This window comes from Plectropomus leopardus, chromosome 10 (genome assembly GCF_026936395.1).
Source record: "Plectropomus leopardus strain MGB_pleo_1.0 chromosome 10, ASM2693639v1, whole genome shotgun sequence".
Taxonomy (NCBI): Eukaryota; Metazoa; Chordata; class Actinopteri; order Perciformes; family Serranidae; genus Plectropomus; species Plectropomus leopardus.
Window position 1 is genome coordinate 19,417,341 of NC_142185.1, and position 15,478 is coordinate 19,432,818.

Consider the following 15,478-nt stretch of genomic DNA (forward strand, 5'->3'; position numbering starts at 1 on the left):
GGTATGTTCATTCTTTACAATTACTAAGATTAAAGAGGCGGTTCACCCCAGAATCAAACAAACATTTATTTCTCTTACCTGTAGTGTTAATTAGTTGATCTAGATTGTTTTGATGTGAGTTGCAGTGTTGGAGATTATCAGCCCTAGAGATGTCTTCCTTCTCTCAATTAGAGCTGAACTAGGCGGCACTCAGCTTGTAGTGCTCAAAGCACCAAAAAAAATCATTTGAAAAGCTGAGCAGAAATGTCTCTTTCCAGAAATCATGACCCAGTTACACAAGATAATCCACAGACCCTGTTATGGGCAGTTTCATGCAGAATCTAATTTCTTTCTACCAAAATGACAACGAAGCACTGGACATACGGAAGCGTGCAGTTACTGTTAGCTCACCTAACACCCCTGAGTCAGCTAACATTACAGCTCAGCTGAGGAAGACGCCAATATTATTTATATCTTCCTCTGTCACGACCTCGAGCCTCTTGTCCATCAGTAGATACGGCTCCCCTCTGCATGGTGATACAGTCGGCAGGCATACTTTGGTAGGAGGAAAATACTTAGTTCACAGTACACAGTATAATGGACTTTGTGCGACAATGGACTTGTGCAATAACTATTGTGTTTCATGCCCCCTATTTATATACTGTATACTGGATATTGTTAGAGTTTCTGTTATATATTTCAAAGCTTTACGGGTACGAATGTGTATGTGGTCATGTGTGTGGGTGAGATATGCTTCGGCTTGTGTGTGTGTGTGTACTAGTGTATGTGAATATATCTTATATCTTTATATTTTATTTATGCTGCAAAGTGGACTGCTCCAAAGAAATTTCATTGTATAACCTACAATGACAATAAAGGTTTATCTCATGAAACTGCTCACAACATGGTCTGTGGATTATCTTGAGTGACCAGGTCATGATTTCTGGAAATAGACACTGTAATTTTTGGCATTTTGAGCCAAATGCTTTTAGTTCCATTATAGTGGAGAGAAGGCAGACAACTCTAATTATATCTCCAACATTCGGCAACTCTCACCAAAACAATCAAGATTGACAAATAGCACTAAAGGTAAATGGAAAAATATGTAATTTTGAAAAAAATCACATTATAAATTTAAAAAAAAGTAAAATCACATTATATTTGTAAGACTGTTTTAGCTGTTTTGTTTAATTCGAGAAGACCCACCATGCCAGTGCTTGTTACAGCCCAGTACAGCTTGTTCTCTTGGATGTCCACAGTGATGAACTCAATGTGATCCAGGTTGTTGGTGAACAAGGTGACAGGGTTTAAGCCATCCATGTCTGCAGATGCCACCTTGGCAGGGATGCCACTCTCTGTTCCCTGGTCTGTCCAGTACAGTTTGCTTCAAAGACATTCAAGAACGGAGGTTAGGGTTTGTGAGTCATGGATTTCTATGCTTAATTTTTTGGAGTCTGTAGCACATTTTATAGTCAAATTACAGAATGACAAATTGTTCCTGAAAACCTCTCATCTCTAAAATATGAACCTTCAGGAACTTGGACCATCAGTCATGCATTAAACTGAATGAAAGGACTTTCTGAGTTCATTCTCTTGATTATAAATTATTTTTATTAAGTTGCAAATTGTTCACTTCAACACTGATTTTGTATTATCACCCCAAATCAGCAATGTTTTCATATTAGAGTGAGAAGGATGGCCTTTTGTTTCTTGACTGTACTCATTTGTTCGTTGCTGGGGTTTGAGTGTGCAGTGCGGTATTCAGTAACACTGGTTGAGTTCTCTCTAGAGGCAGAGCAGATGGCGATGAGGAGGCTGTTAGAGCTCAGTGGCTGTTGGGATGAGTGGCCATGCCAGGGCTGTGTTAAATGGGGCTTACCCACGTGCTGGGTCCACTGCGATGCCAACAGGACTGCCAGCGCCAGTTGGAGAGCCGTTATTTGTGATTAGAGTTTTCCTGTACTGTACCTCTCCTCTCAACTTCAAAACCTGGCCGAGCACAAACACAAACAGGTGCAATTATTGTACGAGAGAGCTGCTTTGTGACGCTGTCCTTATTCACTTATCTTCTGCTTTCCTATCAAAAGTAAAATATTAATCTTAGTTAAAGTTTAAGTCAATAATTACGAATAAAAAACAACAGGGCAAAGTATTGTTTATCTTACCTCAATAGACTGTGTAGCTGGATTGGTGTAGTACAGGTTCTCTGTCATCCAGTCTAAGGCCAGGCCGACAGGGGAGCCAAGGATGGCTGCAGGGGCAAACTCTGTCCTGTTAGTTCCATCTGACTTCACTCTGTGGATCTCACCCTGGTGGACAAAGACAGACAGATTAATCTCAGACACTTCTGAATGTGTTGAGTGAATCTTGAGTTCCCAACATGATTTAATGGAGGTTTTATTGAGCATTGTTATGATTAACCCTAATCTCAAAGACCTTGTTTTAACCTTGGGTGATCTGAACCCAAGTGGGCCACGCTAAACACAAGTTTAAACAACCACCAGATGCATTTTGATCTGATCAAAATACAAAATACAAAATACAAAAATACCAGATGGCAACCTTTAAGGCTGAAAAATGAAGCCTATGCAGAGGATCAAAAACTGCAGTTCTTCAGATGTCCACTTGAGGCTGGCTTCAGAAGCGAGTAAATCCCAATAGACCCCCCTGTTAAAACGCCCAGCTTAAGAACCGAAAATTAAGATGTTAACACCCTGGTACAAAAACGGTTTTGGTCTCTATAGTGAATTTAAAAATGTATGACAACTGTATGGGAGGTTAATTTTTTTGTAACTCACGTCTACATTAAGGCCCAAAGTTCCACATATTTAGGGGCGGGCCGCTTTGAGTGACAGGATGTGATGATTGTTTTCGCTGTCAGTGCATTAACACTTTATAACTTGACCATTTTACTACAAGTTGGATGAGGTGTTGAGTGACTGTTTATCATTTTGCCTTATGGAAGGAGAAGTGCTGAATTCTGCTGACAGCAATATCTCCAGCTGTACAGACACAACCACTACCATGACTAACAAGCAGCTAGTAGGCAGCTAGCAAGAGTGTGAGTGCAATAACAGTACACGGGGCCCTTTGACCTTTTAGAATAAATGGCGTAGGCAGAAATACAATCTGAACACAAGTGGTCAGCTGGAGATGGATAATAGACAAAAGAGTGAATGGGGATGTGTAACAGCTGTCCACTTGTGCTCGGATCACAGAAATGCGTGTTATTACTAACTATAAACAGTCTCACAGCTCTGAACTGACCCATCTATGACATGACAGTAACTTACCGGGTGCTCCACCCAGTAGATGGTCTGTTCGTTGTCATCAAAGTCAACATCATAGCCATTCTGAAGGCCAGCAATAGGGACCATAGCATCATTACTCTTCTCATCTGGATTCAAGGAAATGCCATAGATGATGCTGTCTCTCACGACCACCAGGAAGGGATCTTCAACTACAAGTAAAATGCCAAAGCAGACAAATACGTTTACACACTGCTCTTCCTACAGCAAAACAAAATCATGATACTTCAAGCCTAGAGCTAAAATTTTCCTCGAGGCTGTGAGTACTTAAAAGTTGTGAAACCAGTTCTAAAACAAAGCTAGAAAACCATGTTTCCTGGATATAGATTTAGCCCATGGTAATCCAGTTCCCTCTAGTGTATGATACCTTGCGCAGAATTTAGGATCCTGAGCTAACAGGCCTTTATCTATAAAGAGGATTGACTGGTGAAAGTTGTTTCCACAATCTGATTTGCTTTGTCATCAGAGATTAGAATCAATGAATGGTTGTGGGGCATTTTCATTCTTGGATAATCGTTAGCCTCGGGGGAGACGGTGTTCTGCTTGGCTTGAATGGGCTGAAACCTGAGATGAGTTAAACTGTTGACCTAAGGCAGACTCCTTGGACTTTGAATTAAAGGTCCCTTGTCTCCTTAAGACCTTGAAAGACATGCTTATATGATTCTTAATATTTACTGGAACAGCAGTTTACAAGAGAATCTAAATGGAAGACTGTTGACAAGAGCCTGGATCCATTCATGGTGTTTCCACAGATTTCTCCTCTTACCAGCATTGAGATGGCTGCAAATAAAGCATGAAAAAAAAATCCACTACAACAGCTTTGCTCTTCAACAATAATAACCACTCCAATGATAAAATACCTTATGAGCACATCAACTTATCAACTGCATCTGACCCCACTTCCTTTTTCATCAAACTGAGTGATGAGTGTTTTCCCTCCACTTGGCAGGATGCATACCTCTGGTGCAGGTGATTTGGTCTGCTGCCAGTATCCAGCCTGAGGGGCAGGCGCAGGAGTAGTACCTCGGTCCCACAGCAGAAAGCAGGCAGATATGAGTACAGGGACTCCTCAAGCAGTAATTTTCACCTAAGAGTTATCAAACCACACATGCATATCAGCAAAGGGTCAACGGAGTAATCGTCACAGAATCTCCAGGATTATTCTTCAATTTATTAACAAAAACAATGGACCTGCGGTATATTAGCATTGTTATCAATATACAAGATATACTTAACCAATTCAGGGGGGCAACACAATAGTCAACATCGGCCAATACTGATGCAACAAAGATTGTTGAGGTAGAGCAGATGGCCTGGTGATCAAGCCAGACTGCTTCACATATCAGTTCTGTTTAAATGTCAATCAAATTTAAAACCGAAAGAAAGAATAAATAAACTGTGCATATGGCAGGCATTTTGCCACAATACATGCATCAAACCATCAGAGCATGCTTGTGCACTTGACTTAATTGCCTTTGTACCTCACAACCCACCGCCAGGTTCAAAAAGCATGTTTTCTTAAAACAATAGTCAAAATTACACCATTTATCACAACCAGAAACTGCAAAAAAAGAAATCATCATGGGATTTTTAAAGTAGAGCACATCATGTGTGATGAACACTTCTGTCAAGAAACATTACCAAATAAAATATTAATAAAGTGATTTTTCAACTAAATCACTTAATTCAATGTGTCTCATTTAAAATCTTGCCATAAAATAAACTATTTGCAAAAAACAGATCCTGATAAAAACATTCTTCACTCCTACTTGCAAGTGGGAAGCCACAAATGACTTGGCTGAGACCAACACTCAAGGCTGAACTGTAAAGTGCTTACAAAAGGAGAGGACAAGATATGTTGTAAAATTGTTAATATTAAATGCATATTGGAATGTATCAAAACAAAAGTTTTGAAAATGTGGTGGCATGCTATTTCAAGTTTACATCTATAATGAGAATATTAGCTCAGGAAAACACCATTTGATTCTGAAATTGTTGCCCCCTGAACAGTTTGGTTTAAAAGCCCTGATGTAGAGTATCTGTGCCATACCTGCCGGCTGCCTGGTTGGGTGTACCGCCACCAGACCCATGGGCTGAGGGAGGTTGAAAAGCATCACTGTCTGGTTCTCCCCATGCCACTTATGGGCTCGCATCACACGGTTGATGTATCTGTCGGTCCAATACACAAAATCCTCAAAAATGGTAATTGCGTGGGGATGTTGCAGTACCTTTTCACAGAGAGTAGCAAAAGAAAAAAAAAGTGTCTTACACATGCTATTCAAAAGGAAATTGAATGTGCTCTATTCACTTTAAGAATATCATCATAAAGCAGATTTCCACAGAAAATTCAGTCTTCCTTCTGATGCACTCACCAGATCACTGGCCAGAACTTGCTTCCTGTTGTTGCCGTTATAATCACAGTAGTCAATGAAATCCAAGTAGGCATCAGCAAAGTACAACAAATTGTTTGGGTAGTCTATGGTTAGACCATTGGGCCAGTACAGCTTGGTGCTTACGATGACAGTCCTCAATTTTCCGTCCATACTGGCCCTCTCAATGCGGGGGTTCCTCCCCCAGTCGGTCCAGAACATCAGGTGAGCGCTGCAAAACAAATGCTCATCTTTCAACACCAACTGCTTTTCACATGCATTACATTCCATAAGATAAACTTCAAACAAACTTGTTTTTAAGTACGTCACTGACCTATCCCTTGGGTCCAGCACCAGGCCTCGGGGGTTTGTAACATTTTCACTGACTAATACAGTGCGGTGGGTGCCATCCAGTTTAGCCACTTCAATAGTCTCCAAGACATAATCAGTCCAATACAGATTCCTGCCCACCCAGTCCACAGCAAGGCTCTCTGTTACAGTCACTCCACTGTCAAATATCTGTCCACAAGAGACTCATTCTTAGTTAAATATGTTTACTGATGACACAAAATGTTTAATAACGATGAGTCTGTGGTGACAAAAAAGGAAAAAAGCAACTCACCACAGTTCTGTCACTGCCATTTTTGTTCACACTCCAGATTCTGTCCTGGCTTGTGTCGGACCAGTACACACGGTCAGTGGCCGAGTCAAAATCTAGGGCCACAATGTTGCGCCCATCTCTAACCAGCGAGCGGACCACGTTGGGCTGAGTGGTTATGTCATCTTGCACAATCTGATTTCGACTGGCCACGAGCAAAAAAGCCTGACGAGAATCTGGAAAAAGACATCAAATCTCTGTTACCTATTTTTCATGTCCATTCTCATGCTAATAAGAGCACTTATCAGCTTTTACATGTCAGCAGCAACTATACAACAGGACTGATAAATAGACCCTACTCAAATGGCCATCCTTGGGGAATGCACTTTTGTCCAAATAGTGACCTATTGTATTGCAAAGCCTGTCAGCAGGTTATCTGTGTGGAAAAGGAGCTCATGTCAGGCACGCTCCCCATAAACAGCCCTTTGTTGGTGATTATGTCCTAATTACACCAGTGATGGCCAGTGAGTGACATATATGTTATTTGTCTTATCTAAAGAAATCAGAGCAGCAAGCAGAGACATGGGAGAAGAAAGACAGTGTGTCGGTCTCAGTCTGGTGGCTGAACTCCCTCTTTATCACAGCCCATTCCTGCTCAACAACCAGCAAAGTGGAAAAAACTGAGATATATGTGCTTTATAGGCCCCATCTTGACTACCATGTCACCGTAAGACTGATCATTTCTTTGACTTATTTTACTGCTTTATGAAATTAAGTTGTTAATTAAGTTGTTATTTACAGGGGAGCAATATGTTCCATGTGCAGAAGGTTTAAAGGGATTTTTCAGATTTTTTTGAAGTTGGGTTGTAAGAGGTACTTATCTATAGTCAGTGCATTACCTACTGTAGATGGCAGTTGGCATGTCCCCAGTTCGGAGAAGCACACAGTGCAACCGCAAAAGCAAAGCAATGTATTGCTGTAATTGAGGGCAGCAGCAAAATATACTTTAACCATCTTAAAAAGTCAATGTTAGTTTAAAGGCTATGACACACCGAGCCAACATCTGAGAACTAGCTGCAACAAAAGTCCCCTTCTGTATTGCCTCATGTCGACTTGTCTCTGCGAAAAAGCTGCACAGAAACACACCAAACCGACAGCAAACCAGCACGTATGTCTGCGAGAGAGGAGATACCCTCCATACCAGCAGACGGCGGTCGTCTGTAATAGTCATTCAAAATGGAAAAAACGAAAGACAGCTAGCTAGTCGGCTGACGCTGGCTAGTCGGCTAACGCTAGCTAGTCAGCTAACGCTAGCTAGTCGGCTAATGCTAGCTAGCACATTAACAACACAACACAATATTGAAAGAACAGAGCATGTTTACTGTGCGCAAGTAAACAACAACACAAATCAACAGGGAGCATTTCTGTCAAAGGCAGAAGAAAATCAGTCTTTCCACATATAACATGTTTCTTTTGACCTCACCACCTCTTAACTTTAACCCTTTGTTTAAATTTTTCACTTAAGTTTCTCCTCTCTTGCCCTGAGCTGAACGGCAAATCAGAGTGATTTCTTTGACCGACGGCCTCCATGACTTCTTCCACCAATTCACCATGCTAAATTGGCCAAATAAACGCTGACAAGGGCCAGTGGTGCAGGACACACCGCAGACACAAGGGCCATTTGTTTTTGTTATTGTGTGACTATGGTGTTTTAAAAGTTTAGTTCAGATTCACCAAAGTCACACAATAACTAACTAACCTCCTGTGGCAGCAGTAGACCAGTAACTCCCGTGTTCTGCGGGGTAAAATTACTGTTTTTGTCAACAGAGTCTGATGGTTCTCAAGAGAGCATGGATATATTTCAGCTTCAGTTCAGCTCCCTGTTTGAAAGAGCTTTCTGACACCAAGGTTAATTGGTGAGAATTTAATAAATATAGCATACACCTAAAGTGATATAGATTTTTTTAGAGGGCAAAAATAGGCAGAATAGTGTGTAGCTTTTCATGGAGATACTGTTGCCAGCTTCTCCAAACAGGAGGCATGCTGACCACCAGATGATACAAAAAATCTGCACTATCCATTTAAATCAAGTCTCTTCTCACCTGAGGCCTTGCAGGTACGCTGGTCTGCCTCCAGAGTGTAACCATCCTGGCAGTGACAGCGAAAAGAGCCCCTCTCATTAAAGCAGTGCTGGCTGCATAGCCCAGGGGGATTGCACTCATCTACATCCTCACAGGTTTTTGAGTCATTGCTCAGCTGATAACCCACAGGGCATGTGCACTGGGCTCCAAACGGCCCTTGGATACAACCATGGGTGCAGCCAGCATTGTTGTCAGAACAGCTCTCCTGATCTGGAAGCCAAAAAGTACAATTTAGAATCCAGAAAGGGAAAGTAAACCATATACAAAATCTACCTAACTATGCAATTAATACACATTTCAATGATAATTAATGAACAGCAAAGCACTAACTACTTTAGTAAGTGTTTTTCAAAGTCTGAGCCAGAACAATTTTTATCTATATTTATATAAAAATTATTGTTATTTTTACCGATTATGTTTTGAAAACAAATCTATAAATATCAAAATAGTTAATAAAGATACTGTGCTTGTTGAGAATGAATCAAAACTACTTGCAGCATTGCTACCAATGATTGAGAGTTTGTTCCTACCTGGCAAAGGTTCGTCTGAAAGTAGCGAGAGAGGCAAGAAAGGAAAATCGCAGATCATTTTCAGGTTAATACAAGTGAAATCATACACATGCATGATTTTAACACAAAAATCCAAAGACAAACAGATAACATTCAACACAAACACTTCTATGAAATGAAGCTCATGTTTACAGAACACTAGAAGAATGCCAAATTATACAAAATCAATAGAGTTTGATCCTGTTTGTCATGTGACGTGGTAATTACATTGAATTTGAAGAGGCAAGCAAACTTAAAAATGTAATAAAACAATAAAGTATTCTGAAAGACAAAGAACATGTTTCAAGCTGACAAAGAAAGATGAGATCAGACTTACTGCAGAGAGGAGACTCGTCGGCACCATTAGGGCAGTCAGGAGTGTTGTCACACACTGTTGTGAGGTTGATGCACAAACTGTGCCCCGGGCACTGCCACTGCCAGCTTGGACAGCGGAAAGGCGGCGTGGGACAGTCTCTTTCATCGCTCATGTCCCTGCAGTCGTTGTCCCCGTCGCAAAGCCAGCTGCGTAACACGCAGTTTCCATTGTCACAGCGAAAGAGTGTGGAGGGGCAGGTGCGAGGAGGGCAAGCGTGGTGTTCGTCGCTGCCATCCTCACAGTCTGGGTGACCATCACACTCCCATGTAGACGGTACACAGCTCCCGTCTGACTGACACTGGAACTCACTTTCATGGTGGCACATTCCTGGGGGCCTTGTAGCTGAGACACATCAGAAAACACCACAAACAGCATGAGAGCACAGTCCAGAGGTGGAGAAATTCAAAATATATTTGCAACTTTGTACATAATTATGCATGACTGAGTAACATTTCAGTAATATGACCAACTATTTAAATACTTACGGCAGCCCTGCTCATCTGAGCGATCACTGCAATCAAAGACTCCATCACATCGGTAGTAGGAGTTGATACACTGGTGACCCCTGGAGCACTTGAACTCATTCACAGTGCAGTTGTAGACTGAAAAAATCCAGTTGAGTATGTTAAACCTGATGTTCAATATTTCCGCAGTTTTGAATGTATGCTGAGCTCAATTGTTGTGCAACACAAGTAATGAGATCAATAAACTAAGAGGCTTAGCAAATACTTGTTAAATTTTACAGAGCATTCAATTGACCTCCACAGCTTCTTGAGCATGTTTAGCTGGTACAAAGAGGGAGTTGCTAAATGAATGAATAAATGAATGAATGCATGAAAAGATTCTTTAATTCTTTATTGTGAAATGGCCAATAAAGCTCCAATCTCAAAGAGTGAGAAGCTGAGTTGAAGCAACTTTACAATTAAGCCATAGGGATATATATATTTATATACACAACATATACTGTGTATGTACATATATATATATATATATATATATATGTGTGTGTGTGTGTATACAGGTATCTTCTTTTTGTATGAGTATGAGTATGAGTATGTCCAGGAAAAACTGCAATACTCACTGCATCCCTGCTCGTCCGCCCCATCCACACAGTCTCTGTCCCCATCGCAGACATAGTTAGGGTCTATGCAACGGTGGTCTGGACACTGAAACTGTCCTGGGTGGCATGTGGTTCCCAGGTCTGTCAACACAAATTGTTAGACAACAATATGAGTCTATTAGCAAATTTAAAGCCTTTCAAAGCCTTACAAAATGCTGGCTCCAAAAGGAACCCTTCCTCCAATGACCCTCTTAACAACATAACCACCTTTATCCATTCAACAGAAAACTTTGACTTTCACTCTATAACTCCAGTAGGAAAAATGGGATTTGACTTTTATTTTTTTGTGAGCCCTTTGAGATGCATAATGAACTCTACCTGTGCCTCCTCTTTCACTCTTTCTTATAACTGATTGTGCTGAACTGTCCCAATCCTCTCTTGTTCTATGTTCCTAGAAAAACTAAAAAGTATTTCAAAAAGGCCATATATGTAGCTTTAGTTATCCCTTCATCAAAAAAGTGTGTGAAATTTACTTCAATCCATATCAAACTCATTCATTAAATGTTTTGTTTGATAGTATTTCCTCAATATTTTCTTTAATAACTGCGTTCTTCAGCATATTGACTTGTAGTTTGCATCCTCAAATAAAGTCCTGCAACTGTGACCAATTTAGGCTACTTGCCTTGTTTCTGCGCTTTTTGTGCTTCGAATAAACAAATCAAGCCTCTGAGTAAATCCTATTCATTTCAAATCGTTTGCCTCTATGATTATACTCACGGCAGTCAGCTTCATCTGAACTGTCCCCACAGTCATTATCAGTGTCACAACGCCAGGTGTGTGGGATGCAGCGGTGGTTGGCACAGGTAAACTGATTAGCAGGGCATGTTCCAGGAACCTGCGTGGGGCAGTTGTGCTCATCACTGTTATCAAAACAGTCATTGTGCCCATCACAGCGCCATCCTACAGGCACACAGCGCTTATTGGCACAGGTGAATGCAGACGGGGAGCAAGTGGTGTCTAAAAAAAGAGAGATGATGATCTTGATTAAAATATTATTATACTAAACTGAATTTATATATGTAAAAAAAGGGAAACGGGGGCATGAAACTAGTTTAACTCTGGTCAAGTCCAGCCAGTACAATAGACTAGATTTACATAAAGAAGCATTACTGTTAATTCCACAGCTGACTTCGTCAGTGTTGTCATGGCAATCATCAACACCATCGCATCTGTAGCTGTTTGGGACACATTTGCCGTTGCCACAGGAGAAGGAGTTGGCTCCGCACTGCAGCGTGGGGGGTTCATTGGAAGGGTCATCCACACATGTCTGCTGGTTGGGCAACAGCTTCATGCCATATGGACAGCCACACACCCTCTGTGAGTCTGGGGCGGGGAAACAGAAGTGGCTGCAGTCACCATTAGGATTTGTCTGCCTGTTGCAAAAGTTGGAACCTGAGAAGGAGAGGTGAACATAATTATCAGGAATATGACTGACAAGTGTGAGCCTCGGCCTCGCATGAATAGAGGCGTTAGAGGAGAAGTGACTAAAGCTACTGACCAATCTGAGAGTTGGAGTTGAAAGACTTGACGTGCATGATGTGGCTGATTCCTCTCCTGATAATGATCATCTCACCACCGTCGGTCTTGCGCACACGTACAATGCCACCCAGGCGCCAGTCAGTGAAATATGCATAGCCTTCATGGGACAGGAGCAAAAGAGCAAAACATCTGTCAGTTGATCTCTCACCACCTCCTGGTAACAGTAATTTCCCTTTTGACATGACCATCATCAAAGCAAGAATGACAAACCACAGATCAAGTCAAAGTCAGTGAAATTAAAGCTGGAGTAAGCCATTTAATTTCGTCCCCACTGGGCAAAAAAATTCAGTAATAAAGTTTGAGCATACTGTAATTCAAGTGGATACTAGACTACTGCACCTCCTCTTCACTTTTTTTCTGCCAAGCTTTAAAAAATCTAGGCTGTGTCAGGACAATTTGGCCAATCACAGGTCAGTTCAGAGAGTAGGGTGTTCCTACTGTCTGTTTTATAAATGCAGATGCGCGTTCCATCTGTAAAAGTCTGATTCAATGGCGGAGAATCCTGCAGAGAAAGTTACGACTCCAGCATTAGAAGGTAAGGAGGGGCTGAGCAAATGCAGTGTGTTCAGCTGCACACTGAATACAACTCAACTGTATGATAAATAAATCAATGTATGGAGGTGCCCAGTAGTTCAGTTGGTAGAGCAAGCGCCCCATGTACAGAGCCTGCGTCCTCGTTGCAGCAGCCGCGGGTTTGATTCCAACTTCAGCCCTTTGCTACATGTCATCCCCTCTCTCTCCCTCTTTCACACTTACAGTTGCCCTATCTAATCAAGGCAAAAAACCAAAAACAATCAACAAAAATCATGTATGGGAATCACTGTCAGTGTATGAAAAGTGTGCATATTCCCGATTGTGCCATTTTTCTTTTTGCCTTTCCAAATTTCTGCCTACCCCTGCTTTAACTCCATCTTTATTTATATCAAATATATAATCCTGGATTAGAACCTTACAAGAAACTTGTTGTACATGCCAGGACTTATTACCTTCAAAAATGGTAAGACCAAATGGATGGGAGATCTGGGTTATGCGGTCCAAAGAAATCCTGTTCTGTCCATCAAAATTGCTGTACTCAATCTTGTCAAAGAATGCATCCACCCAATACAAACGCAGTGAGCTGGGTAGAAATCAAAGCAGAAGGAAAAAGTTTTAAATAAGTCACAATCAGAACTTATGGATAAAACAAAAAAAGACAAGTCTTGAGTACAATGAAGGTAAAATCCTGTATTGTGGAAATGTTTCTTTTTTTTTTAGCCAAGTGGCTATAAGATGTCGGACTCACCTCCAGTCAATAGCCAGGCCATTTGGCCAGCCAAGAGTTGTATTTACAATAGACAGGGCATGTGACCCGTCACCCCAAGCCCTCATAATCTTCGCTGGCCGGTACCAGTCAGTCCAAAAAATATACCTGTCCAAGCAAACAATACACAACAAGCATCATTGTCATGTTTTATTTAATAATTAATGAATACTTTTAAACATCTGCAATTCCCTGCTGACAAAAACTCTATTTATTTATAATTACTTTTGGATACTTTGACATTATAGAGCTTTTCTGTTTACGCCAACTCCTTAGTGTTCCTACAATACTGCCCTTCATACTGAACTAATCTGGAGGTGTTATGACTTTGACGCTTTTGAAAATAACGGCTTGTTCTAAATAAGGCTTTCTTTAATTAATTTGAGGAGTATTTTTGGATGGGTGAGCGCATCTTAATGTGACAAACATGGTTGGTTTACCAGAAACTTTCTATAATGCGAATCCCATTGAAACCCTACAAATCTCATTTTTGTAGTTCATAGATTTATAGAGAATAAGAAAAAAACTAATATATGCTTTGAGGAATGACTTTTACAAAAATACTACTAATACCCTGGTCTTGATTTACCCAATGGGAGGATGCACCACGATGGCCCTCGGGTTGTTGAGGTTACGTATGATGGCTCTCCTGGACTTATCAGCTAGCTTCATGACAGATATGCTCCTGTATCGCGGGTCGGTCCAGTAAAGGTTTTTTGAAATCCAGTCGTAAGCCAGGTCCTCCACTCCATCCACTCTATTGGCTGCCAGTACCTCCCTGCCTGTGCAGATCAAAGCAGTCAGACCACCGTTTAACACAGAGATGAAAGAGGAACACATTTAAATAAATAGGCTGTCAGCTTGCATTTTTCCCCATGTGGACCGGACAGAAAAAACTAGAGCAGCTCCAAAAACAACACTACTGATCAGAGCCGTGGTGTTTCTTTTTATGTGTGTGGTGTGACTGCTCGAGGACATTAGTAACTACTTCCCACAGCTTAGGTGATAGTTTTGAAACTCAGTCTGTAAACTGCTTGGTAAAGTGTTCTTGATTAGACTGTCCTGCTCATTTTCAGGTCATTAGTTGGGGATGTAAGATGATTATGTGATCCATTTTCCACTGTCCATACTTCTGTCCACTCCCTCCCCCATAGTACCAGTCGGCCCCATCAGGCACTCCCTTAACTCCCTATATAAGCCTGGCTGAATCACATGGTAGAGCTCTCCACAAGGAAAACATTGGAAACATATTATTTGCTGATGGGTTTTTGTTCTACACTATTATTTTACTATTACACTATTACTATGCCATAAATGTGTACAGGATGTTTTGAACACAGCTACAGTGACCAACAAGATGCTCACCAGTCCCATCCACGTTTTGTTTATAGATAATATCTTTGGCTGTGTCTGAAAAGAAGATGGCGTCATCTTCAGCACTAAAATCCACCCCAACAAAGTAGGAAGGTGATCCAGTGACAGGCAGGATGATGTCTTCCTGAGAAGAGAGGTTAAAGGGAATCCCTCTCACAGCCAGCTGGCTGGAGAACAGCAGAAACTGCCTCACAGCTGAATACAAGAAATAAAAAGTCATATGAAACAATTAAGTCATTTATGTCAAAGATATTCATCCTCACAAAGACACCATAGCACAAAAGAACGGCATAAACAAGATGAAACCACTGTGGGTTGCTGTACAGGTAAGTCAGTAGAAAAAGGTCTGAATTTTTAATGCACATGTGGTAATGTTTTAGTGTATTTTTTTTAAACACCACAAGCCAAATGCCATCTAGTTCCATTATACTTGAAAGAAGGCAGACATCTCTACAGTCAATATCACCAACAATACTCTGCAACTCACACCAAAACAATCTAGATTTATAAATAGCACTAAAGGTAAAAGGAAAAATATTAATGTTACACTTGGGGTGAACTGTTCCTGTAAGTATAACTTTATACTTTAAAGGAAACACACTGAAATCTGTTCAAGAAGAAAATAACTTAAAAATAACTAGTTACATAGGAAATGCTCTCTTACCAAAACATCGCTTGCCATCAGCATGGAGGTCGTAGCCCATGCGACATTTGCAGCGGTAACCCAGTCCTCCATTGTCACTCCTGTGACTCAGAACACAGATCTGCTCACATCCACCTCTGTCTGCACTACAAGGGTTTGGTACTGAAGGCAAAAGCAAAAATA

General features: G+C 41.1%; 1 protein-coding gene across 5 annotated transcripts in view; it reads right to left on the reverse strand.

Moving 5' to 3' along the window:
* Nucleotides 1–15,478, reverse strand: part of lrp2a (low density lipoprotein receptor-related protein 2a) — a 60,652-nt gene that overhangs the window by 27,913 nt on the left and 17,261 nt on the right. For 3 of the 5 annotated variants that reach the window (XM_088083230.1, XM_042494310.2, XM_088083232.1), the window contains 22 exons: nt 15,317–15,457; nt 14,644–14,847; nt 13,868–14,060; nt 13,261–13,386; nt 12,965–13,095; nt 11,938–12,075; nt 11,550–11,831; nt 11,157–11,396; nt 10,401–10,520; nt 9,805–9,921; nt 9,281–9,661; nt 8,926–8,940; nt 8,357–8,605; nt 6,279–6,490; nt 5,991–6,175; nt 5,660–5,888; nt 5,338–5,515; nt 4,246–4,374; nt 3,273–3,439; nt 2,145–2,288; nt 1,859–1,968; nt 1,186–1,363 (listed from right to left, as the gene is read on the reverse strand). In XM_088083230.1, coding sequence (XP_087939356.1) covers nt 1,186–1,363; nt 1,859–1,968; nt 2,145–2,288; nt 3,273–3,439; nt 4,246–4,374; nt 5,338–5,515; nt 5,660–5,888; nt 5,991–6,175; nt 6,279–6,490; nt 8,357–8,605; nt 8,926–8,940; nt 9,281–9,661; nt 9,805–9,921; nt 10,401–10,520; nt 11,157–11,396; nt 11,550–11,831; nt 11,938–12,075; nt 12,965–13,095; nt 13,261–13,386; nt 13,868–14,060; nt 14,644–14,847; nt 15,317–15,457 — 3,869 coding nt within the window. The remainder of the gene's footprint in view (nt 1–1,185; nt 1,364–1,858; nt 1,969–2,144; nt 2,289–3,272; nt 3,440–4,245; nt 4,375–5,337; nt 5,516–5,659; nt 5,889–5,990; nt 6,176–6,278; nt 6,491–8,356; nt 8,606–8,925; nt 8,941–9,280; nt 9,662–9,804; nt 9,922–10,400; nt 10,521–11,156; nt 11,397–11,549; nt 11,832–11,937; nt 12,076–12,964; nt 13,096–13,260; nt 13,387–13,867; nt 14,061–14,643; nt 14,848–15,316; nt 15,458–15,478) is intronic. The other 2 variants (XM_088083231.1, XM_088083229.1) reach the window with 1 other exon arrangement.